The sequence below is a fragment of the Magnolia sinica genome, chromosome 7 (assembly GCF_029962835.1).
Source record: "Magnolia sinica isolate HGM2019 chromosome 7, MsV1, whole genome shotgun sequence".
Taxonomy (NCBI): domain Eukaryota; kingdom Viridiplantae; phylum Streptophyta; class Magnoliopsida; order Magnoliales; family Magnoliaceae; genus Magnolia; species Magnolia sinica.
Genome location: NC_080579.1, coordinates 6,804,614 through 6,814,463, shown reverse-complemented (window position 1 = coordinate 6,814,463; position 9,850 = coordinate 6,804,614). Strand labels below are relative to the sequence as shown.

The 9,850-nt window shown below is 38.8% G+C and overlaps 1 protein-coding gene across 4 annotated transcripts; it reads left to right on the top strand.

Moving 5' to 3' along the window:
- Positions 1 to 523: 523 nt before the first annotated feature.
- On the top strand, positions 524 to 9,441 carry LOC131250963 (exocyst complex component SEC15A-like). Of its 4 annotated transcripts, none has more exons than XM_058251402.1 (3): positions 524 to 648; positions 2,745 to 5,136; positions 9,342 to 9,441. In XM_058251402.1, exon 2 carries the CDS (start codon positions 2,760 to 2,762, stop codon positions 5,127 to 5,129), a length of 2,370 nt encoding a protein of 789 aa, XP_058107385.1. In that variant the 5' UTR covers positions 524 to 648; positions 2,745 to 2,759; the 3' UTR covers positions 5,130 to 5,136; positions 9,342 to 9,441. The 4 variants fall into 4 exon arrangements, with proteins under 4 accessions (XP_058107385.1, XP_058107383.1, XP_058107384.1 ...); XM_058251400.1 differs by having other exon boundaries at positions 9,315 to 9,441; XM_058251401.1 differs by having other exon boundaries at positions 9,304 to 9,441.
- The last annotated feature ends 409 nt before the right edge of the window (positions 9,442 to 9,850 follow it).

Here is a 9,850-nt window from a genome sequence, read left to right as displayed (position 1 = left end):
ACGCAGCCAGAGTACGAACTAATACCCTAAAATGAACCCGATTTCTATCCATAGTCGATGGACAGAAAAAACAGTCTCTTGAAAAGAAGAGAATAAAAAAGCAGCATAGAAATTAGGAAAAGAAAAAAAAAAACTTTAATACTCTGCGGTAGTGCATAGATGATACGCAGGCACTTAGAATTACTCAGAAATTGCACGTGTTGCATACAATTAGTAAAATTAAACCGTCCATTTACGTTACCCAGTGTAGATGTATTATGAACCAAGAAGTAAGATTTATTTGATTTATCAGGCACTTGGATTGATGGACTAAAAGTGAAATACATCCAACGGTCCTAATTCCACAGAAAAGTGTTCTCTAATCAAAGGTCAGGATTTTTGTAAGTTGGAGATGGTGGATGCACAATGTAGTCGGTTTATTCGAGTTAAAATACATGAAACGTGTGCAATTTCTCGGTACCTGTGTATCAAGTATCATACGCAGCCTGAGTATCATATAACTCTTCAAAAAATAAAATAAAAAGACGAAAGAGGAAAACATCTCTCTCTCTTGGATTTGTAGTAGCTGAAGCACAAAAGCACCTGTCTGTTCTACTGACGAAGTCTTTCTGTGGCGAGAGAAGCAAAGAACCCTCTTTTTCGCACTTGGTAAGTAGAAAGAAATCATAGAAAAATATGAAAATTTTTCTTTTTTCTGATACAGATTCATGGTTGTGATTTTGCTTTTATTTCTGCTTTTTGTGTATATGTTTTTTTTGTTTGGTTAATGATTATTGGGTTTGATTCAAAGAGATTGATTGATTTTCTTTCTTTTTTTGAAATTTTGGGTTTTTGTTTTTTATTTCTTAGTTGAGGTTGATGAGTTTGTGGGATTTCCTTTGTTTCTGTTATTAGTAGATTTGTTAGAGAAACCCCATTTCAGTTGGAAGATGATTTCTTGAAATTTTGTGTTTTTTTAGGAGTTTCATCTTGTATATATGTTTTTTTTCCCCCTTTAGATAGTATTTTTATTCGAAAATAGCTGCTTGTTTGGTGTTAACTATTGAATTAGAGGGTCTCCTTTTTCAGGAGAAATCTTCCTTGATATAGATATGAATATTCCAATGAACATATTTTTATTTTTCAATTATGAAGAGTTTTCTAGACTAATTTGGATGAAGTAATTTCATGGGTTTTTCTTTGTATTTTTTTTAGGAAACCCATTTCAGATTTTGGCCTTTTAAAAAAAAAAAATAGTTTCTTTTTTCTGAATATTTTCTTTGTTTAGTAACATGTCTGCCTGTTTGAGAAAACCCATTTCAGATATGGGTTTATTTGTATTGGATCAGTGTTTTTTTTCCCCCCTTTATTATCAGTTATTCTATATGGGTGAGCCATCTTGTCTGATGAAACCGTTTTTCGATATGGGCTTAGTTTACTTGAAAAGGATTTTTTCTTATCTTATTATTTTTTTTCTCTGTTTAGCTGATTATCTATCTTGTTTGAGAAAGTCCGTTTGAATTTTAAATAGGATTCTTTCAATGAATTTGTAGCAGTAGGAATTAGTTAATTAGTTAATCATCACCATCATAGTTGACAGAGACTCGCCCCATTTATTTGGTGTCAGTTTTAGGAATCCTATTTCGTCAATCAATCCTATCTAAGGCCATTTGAATTTGTGAATAAATGGTTCTTCCCCAATGGTTCAATAATCTTGCAGTAAACGGAAAGAGGGAAAAAAGAAAAAGAAAAGGGAAGGCAAAAAAAGGATAGTCCCAGGAATGATCACATTTTTAGCACTTTGAGTTGTGAGGGTATAGTGTTTTAGTTGTGCCTTTGCTCTGCTTGATGTTACATGGTCACCAGAGGATAGGGAAGAAAAGATGATGAAGAAGAATGAAAAGAGATTATTATTTTTATTTTTATTTTTATTTTATTTTTTAAGTTTCAATGAAAATGTTTCCAAAATGTGAAGAAGTGCCAGCGAGACTTGCTTACCCCTTCTACCCCACCAAGTGATGCTCTAGACCTTTTGCTTGTGATCTTAATGGGTCACGTGGAATGTTTCTTGTTCATTAGCAATCTGATTGTCCATGAAAAAAGTAAGTTAGATATAATGGGGTAGAAAAAAAAAATCACCTAATCTTTGTACGGTGAAGATCTTTGATTGTTGAGATTTTTGCCATGTGGCCCATCCCTTCCACTCCTCCAAGTTGATGGTCTAGACTGTGTGCCTGTAAGACTGTCCATGGATTACATGGAATATATCTCACTCATTAGAGATCTAACCGTCCATTAAAAAAAAGTTGGAAACAACGGGGTAGAAAAAATCAACTAATCTATATACGGTGAAAATATTTGATCGGTGAGATTTTTGCCATGTGGCCCATCTCCTCTACCCCACCTAGAACATTTGCTTGTAAGGCTGTCAATGGGTCACATGGAATAAATCTCATTCATTATAGATCTAACCGAGCATTTTAAAAAAAGTACGTTGGCAACAAGGGGGTAGAAAAAATCGCCTAATCTGTGTATGATGAAGATCTTTGATCAGTGGGATTTTTTACATGTTGGCAACATATAGTGGTACATTCTAGATGAACAATTCGTGATCATGTGGTGAGTAAATGGGGCAAAACTAGCCAGCAAAGCTCTTTTTGTTGAATCTGAGCTTTATAACTATAGTTAATGAAATGATTTTACTGTTTTATATTCGATATTCTTTCTACTTTTTAGTTTCTTTTACATGTATCTTGATCATACAGGGTTTGTTCAAAACCATGCTCGCAAAGCCCAAGAGAAGAACCGTCACTGAGAATGGAGATGGGGGTGATGAATTGGCCCTTGCTGCTTCATTAAAGAATGGGGAGGATGTGGGTGTGATGGTTCGGCATGCCTTCGAAGTCGGGAAGCCTGAGGCCCTCTTGCACCAATTCAAGAATGTCGCGAAGAAGAAGGAGGTCGAGATCGAGGAGCTTTGCAAACTCCACTACGAGGACTTCATCGTCGCTGTTGATGAGCTCCGTGGCGTCTTGATCGACGCTGATGAGCTGAAGAACACGCTCTCTAGCGAGAACTACCAGCTCCAGGAGATCGGGAGCTCTCTCTTGTCGAAGCTTGATGAGCTCCTTGAGTTGTATGCAGTTAGGAAGAACATCATGGAGGCTATTCAGATGTCGGGAGTGTGCACCCGTGTCACAAGCCTATGTGTGAAGTGTAACAAACACATATCGGAGGGTCAGTTCTACCCTGCATTGAAGACTGTAGAACTTATTGAGAAGGACTATCTGCAAAAGGTTCCCTTTAAGGCTCTTCAGAAGGTGATCCAGAAGCAGATACCAACAATAAAAATACATATCGAGAAGCAAGTAAGCAGTGAATTCAATGACTGGCTTGTTCAGATAAGGAGCACAGCAAGGGAAATTGGGCAATCCGCTCTAAGAATAGCAGCATCGGCACGCCAAAGAGATGAGGAGATCCACACTCAACAGAGGGTGGCTGAGGAACAGAGCCATTCTGGATTGGTGGATTTTGTCTATAATTTGGATGTCGAGAAGATTGATGAGGATTTGGTTTTGGAATTCGATTTGACACCTGTTTACCGTGCCCACAGCATCCACACTTGCCTTGGTAAACAAGACCAGTTCCGTGATTACTACCACAAGAACCGCTTGATGCAGCTGAATCTAGACTTGCAATCATCCTCAATGCAAGCATTCTTTGAATCCCATCAAACGTTTCTCGCCCAAATTGCTGGGTACTTCATAGTAGAGGATCGGGTTTTACGGACGGCCGACGGGTTGTTGTTGGCTAGTCAGGTGGAGAAAGCATGGGATACAGCCATTGCGAGAATTACATCGATTTTAGAGGAGAATTTCTCTTTTATGGATTCCACCGTCCAGCTTCTCCTGATAAAGGACAATGTAACTCTTCTATGCACTACTCTTAGGCAGTATGGATACCAAGTAGCTCCTTTACTTGAGGTTCTTGATAGTAGCCGAGACAAATACCTTGGACTCCTTTTGGACGATAGCCGTAAGCAGATAACTGATGCGATTGCGAACGACACGTACGAGCAAATGGTGATAAGGAAGGAGTCTGAGTATGATAAGTATGTTTTATCATGCGATCTTCAAACTTCAGACCAGATGCCAACACTCCCGTACATGGCTCCCTTCTCCTCGACCGTCCCTGATGCCTGTCGCATCGTGAGGTCATTTATTGCAGACTCTGTCAGCTATTTATCTTACGGGGGCCGCACGAACTTGTATGATCTTGTGAGGAAGTACTTGGACAAGCTCTTGATCTATGCATTGAGCGAGGCGCTCCTGAAAGCAATCCACAACAGCACCACAGGGGTGTCACAGGCGATGCAGATTGCGGCCAACATAAGCGTCCTTGAGCGAGCCTGCGATCTTTTTCTCCGGCATGCTGCCCAGCTGTGTGGTAGGCCCGTATATGCGGCAGAAAGAACACATTCAGGTTTAACTGCAAAGGTGGTCCTAAAGACTTCACAGGATGCCGCATATCATGCATTGTTGAGTCTGGTTAACTTGAAGGTGGATGAGGTCATGGCGCTTGTAGAAAATATCAATTGGACGGCCGACGAGGTTGCACAGAAGGGAAATGAATATATAAACGAGCTCATTGTTTACCTTGACACTGTGATGTGCACGGCCCATGAGATCTTACCGTTGGATGCCGTGTACAAGGTCGGAAGTGGAGTGCTCAAGCACATCTCCAATGCTATTGTGGCTGCTTTCCTCAGTGATAGTGTGAAAAGGTTCACCATGAGTGCCGTTATAGCCATTGACAATGACCTCAAGCAGTTGGAATCTTTTGCAGACCAGCAGTTTGAGGGCACCAGCTTGTGCGAAATGCATAAGGAAGGGAGTTTGAGAGATTGCTTAGTAGAGGCCCGCCAACTGATCAACCTTCTATTGAGCAATCAGGCCGAGAACTTCATGAATCCTGCAATAAGGGAGAAACGTTACAATGCGTTGGACAATAAGAAGGTGGCAAGTATATGTGAGAAATTCAAGGATGCACCAGATAGGCTGTTTGGGAGCCTCTCAGGCCGGAATACAAAGCAAAATGCGAGGAAGAAGTCGATGGACATTTTGAAGAGAAGGCTTAGGGATTTCAACTGAGATTTGAGTATGTCTTTTTGTATTCCATGTAGTTCCTTTTTTTTTTCCTAGAGATTCTTATGAAGAGGATGGAAGAGGAATTCATGGCATTGTTGCTGATGTAGTGCATGTATGAAAGATCCAACTCATTCATCATGTGGGGCCCACCATGAACATGCCGCAGTCAAAAAAAGGGGGCTGCTTCACTCATTGGGCTGGCACACATACGTATACAATGAATACAAGCCGTCCTTGCACCATTTTTCACATACATGTGTGCCTGACCCAATGAGCAGACAGACACCCCTTATTTTTTAGGCAAGGGCACATTCACAGTCGGTCACATATGGTGAAAGGCCTGGATTTTTGAACACGCGTCTCGTTAGCACATTGCCATGAAGATCCTCTTCACTCTGCGTAAGCCTCCTTTGCATTCTCCTCCACCGGTTTAGCGTCAGATGATAATTTTAGGTTTTCCTTCATTTGCATGCACTATAGTAATTCTTGGATGATGATTAGTAAAATGCTGATCTTATAAATAACTTGTGCTAGGTCAAAATGGGATGGATGCCCGTATGTGGCAATGGGACTTGGAATTTTGCAATGGGTCGGTCAGATTGTAGATATCTGTTTTGAATAGCAAATGGATGTTTGTGTTTATTTGAAGAAAAGCATTTTTGTATGAAGGGAGTTAACCCACATTGTAATTCCGATTGCGCTAAATGTGTGGTTTTGGCTAGTTTTTACAGCCATTTCTGCCCATCTTTTCTGATTTGTCCCTACAATAGTACAATTGTTCAATGTTGTGTTATTGCATTACTAAAAGTTGAAAAGAAATGGTGGATTGAATGGTGTGGATGGAGCTAACCCAAAATATACACTCATAAGATTATAGTTGCCATCTGCGTCTGCCCTTTGAATTGGAATCAGTGACTATTTTACCTTAACCATCCATTTGATAGCCATCAATTGGATGGTTAGGATTGCTTGATCAGTGTGATTTTAGAGACACACTCGATCCACAATGTGCCCTATAATTTGGATGGTTTGGATACCCATACATGAGTGCCATGTGTGAGGATAAGTACTCTCCTCACTGTTTTCAAAATGGTGGTGAACTATCACAAGTGTCTGCGCCAGATAATTTTAAAAAATTTTACAAAAAAGATCTTAGTCCTTTTTTTTTTTTTTTTTACTTGCCTGTTTGCATATGATAAGTGAGGTGGCTCCTCTAAAACCGAAGTAAGCTTGACCTACAAAACTTATATGTTTTTTGGTGGTTATCCATTGTTTTCTATGGTGTGGGTTGTGTGGCCCACTTGACGATTGGATTGCCTGGAATTCTCATCTACAACAGTTGTAGAGGAACTGACTTCATGATAAATACAGCATATATCATTAAAGTATTGTCCATTATGTTTTTATTTTGGAGGAATTATAGGGGTGAACCCTCGGAAAACTCATGAAGAATAGAATTCTGTTGTGTGGGGGGCCCATGATTCAGTGATCCATAAGGGCTCACCATAAATAGATTGGAAGACCCTAACCCAAATAGGCAGTCAAGCACAAAGGACTAGATCAACACTCTACACATTCGCTAGAAAATAGGCCAAAAGATCTAATGGCAAGATATTGTATCCTCACCATTTTCAAAATGGTGGTGAACTATCACAAGCATCTGCACCGGATTTTTTTTATTTTTTTTATTTTTTTTATTTTTAAAAAAAAAAAAGATCTTTGTTCTTTTTTTACTTGGTTGTTTGCATATGATAATTGAGGTGGCTCCTCTACACTTGAAGTAAGCTTGACCTGCAAAACTTATATGTTTTTTGGCAGTTATCCATTGTTTTCTATGGTGTGGGCCGTGTGGCCCACTTGACAATTGGATTGTGTGGAATTCCCATCTCAACAATTGTAGAGGAACTGACTTCATGATCAATACAGCATATACCGTTATGGTATTGTCTATTATGTTTTTATTTTGGAGGAATTATGGGGGTAAAGTTGTCATGCTTTTATAATAAAAATAAATTTCAAAAATAAAAGTTTAATTTTAGTAAGTAAATATAAATATATATATATATATATATATATATATATATATATTGATTATGAAAACTTTTCATAAAAAGAGTGTATAGCCAGTTGATAAGAGAATAGGTTTTTACTTCACGTACGTGGCGTGCGGTAGAGCCGCTTGGGTGCTTTATTAGACGCGCTTAGTACTTCGCACGTGCACATCGTCGCAAGGAGTCAAAAGAGCCTTTTGTGGTTCAAACCTATTTGAGCCATGGTGAACTAAGGTCTACCCTAAAGTATTTTAACTTTAGTGTTAATTGAGAGTGACTGTGGCATGGTTGTACATGTGGCACTTATGCCATATGTGGCAACAGTTAGGATGATAGGACCTGTGGTACATGTGGCAATAGTTTTATATTGTTGGATAATTATTTCTGTTTAAAATGGTACAAAAATATCTGTCATAGGACAGGATCATGTCCTTTCATGGAAGAATATTTTTTGTTGTGAATGGGTATGGATGTCTTGAAGAGGCACATGAATATCTCTTTAGGAAGAACTCCTTGACCCTTTAATTGTTATAAATCTTGGATGCTATAATCCAGAAGAAAGATTCTCTCCATTTCCTGGATAAAGCCATCCATTGTACAGTATTCTCGAATCTGACCTCTTGTTGTGTTTTTTCTAAACGTTTTAAAGGCATATCGATGTCAAAACTAGAGATCTGTTCAACACTTAAATATGCAAATTTTCATGTTGAAATTTGAATTGAGAGTTCATTATATCCTGAAGACAATTTGCAGATTTCCTTCGTTTGCACCTGCAGGAATTAATAGAAAAATGGCAGTAAATCTGTCTTGAGAAATTGATTATTCAAGTTGAGCCTTGCACTAGATAGATCTTATTGTTTCATTATCCTTTTCTTCTATCCTCCGTTGTGTACCATATTACATCTTTTCCAACGGAAGCCTCAGAAAACTCATGAAGCACGTAATTTTGTACTATGTGGGGGACCCATAAATCAGTGATCCATAAGGGCCTCACCATGGATATGGGAATGTCCCAAAAATAGATTGGAAGACCGTAACCCAAATAGATAATTAAGCAAAAAGGACTAGATCAACACTCCACGCATTCACTAGAAAATAGGCCAAAAGATCAAGGAGCTAGCTATTGTCTCCTTTGGTGCTTTTCAGTTTTGGCCCAATGTTTTAAGTGAGGAGAGGGTCACTCTTTATGTGGGCGGAATCTCTTGTATTCCTTAATCGAATAATTTAATGAATAGTCAATATTCAATATTAAAATTAAAAAAAAAAAAAAAAAAAAAAAAAAAAACCACAACAAGGAAAAAGAATTTTCCAACTTTGCAAGATGTTGGGGACACCCAATTCACAGTGTAGCAACTTGCTGTAAAACTGTCAATTTCATCACTTATAAGAGATTGTTCACTGAGAATGAATTAGATTTTCTTCCTTCTTTTAATCATTTCTTATAATATTGATATCTTGTCTAGGACTATTAAGCATGACTGTAGGTGCAGGTCAATCAGCTTCCTCTGCTACCTATATACCGTCACCTCCTATGAAACCCTGGGCATTGAGTATGATTTTCAAACTTAGTAGAAGTTTTGTGATGATCTTCCTTTAGGCTGCATTTGGGTGTAGAAGTGCAAAGACAGGAATGGCAGAAACTAGTGGCGTTCCTAGTATTCAAACTGAGTAGATCTCGGGTGAGTCGCGACTTGACGTGAGACTGAATGAGTTTATCCGAGTCGCTATGGCTAACAACCACGGTGGCTATTGGATCATAGTCCTTCATTGTGGCTTGTAAGGGAAGAAACCACAATATGGTTCTCTCCACTTTGTTAGTAGACTAAAAACCGTAATTCAATTTGATAACACATCCAAACACATCATTAGTATTCATGCTGAGGGTCTATGCTCCAAATTCCATTTACATTCCTTCCAAGTTGGACTTCAAATCGATGTAACTGCAACTTGCATTTTAATCATATTTCCCTGGATCAAGCGAAATTTGCACAATCCGATTGGTTGTGCATCCAAACACACCCTTACTATTTCGAAGCGTGTGGATGTCATATTCACCGCATTCCATCCATCTTAAGGACGCTTCTTTTTTTTTCTTTTTTAGAGTGTACTGAAGAACATGTTCGTAGCTCTTTTCCAGGATATCATCATCAATGGTTTTGAATAGACGGGGAATTCTACAAGCTCTAATCAGATGGCGAGAGAGAGATGGTGTGCCCCCATGACCATTCCAACCTAGAAGTTCAAGAAATGCGCTGGCTGTTCATGTCAATACCAGCAGGCCAGGAATCATGCATTCATCAAGAAGACCGTCATGTAGCAAACCGACAGAAGTTAACAGCAGTTGTAGCTCTGTTATGACTTGAATTGTATGCCATATCTGTAAGTTCTTTCCACTTCAATTTCTCGATTTTTTATAAAACATAAAGCATTTCTTTCAATTGATAGTATGCAGGCTTCAAATTTTGTATCTCTTATATGTTCTCCTTATCTAGCATAAATGTCCATAATCCGATCATTCATCTAGTAGGTCCTGTGGATGGATCACTGCCCACAACACATAGATTAGATAATCCTACCCAGTCTGTTACCAGTATTCTTTTCTACCACTCACTGGTCAGATGGTTATGACCGTCCAATGATTGTGGTTTCACTACCATGGCCATCAATCGTGGA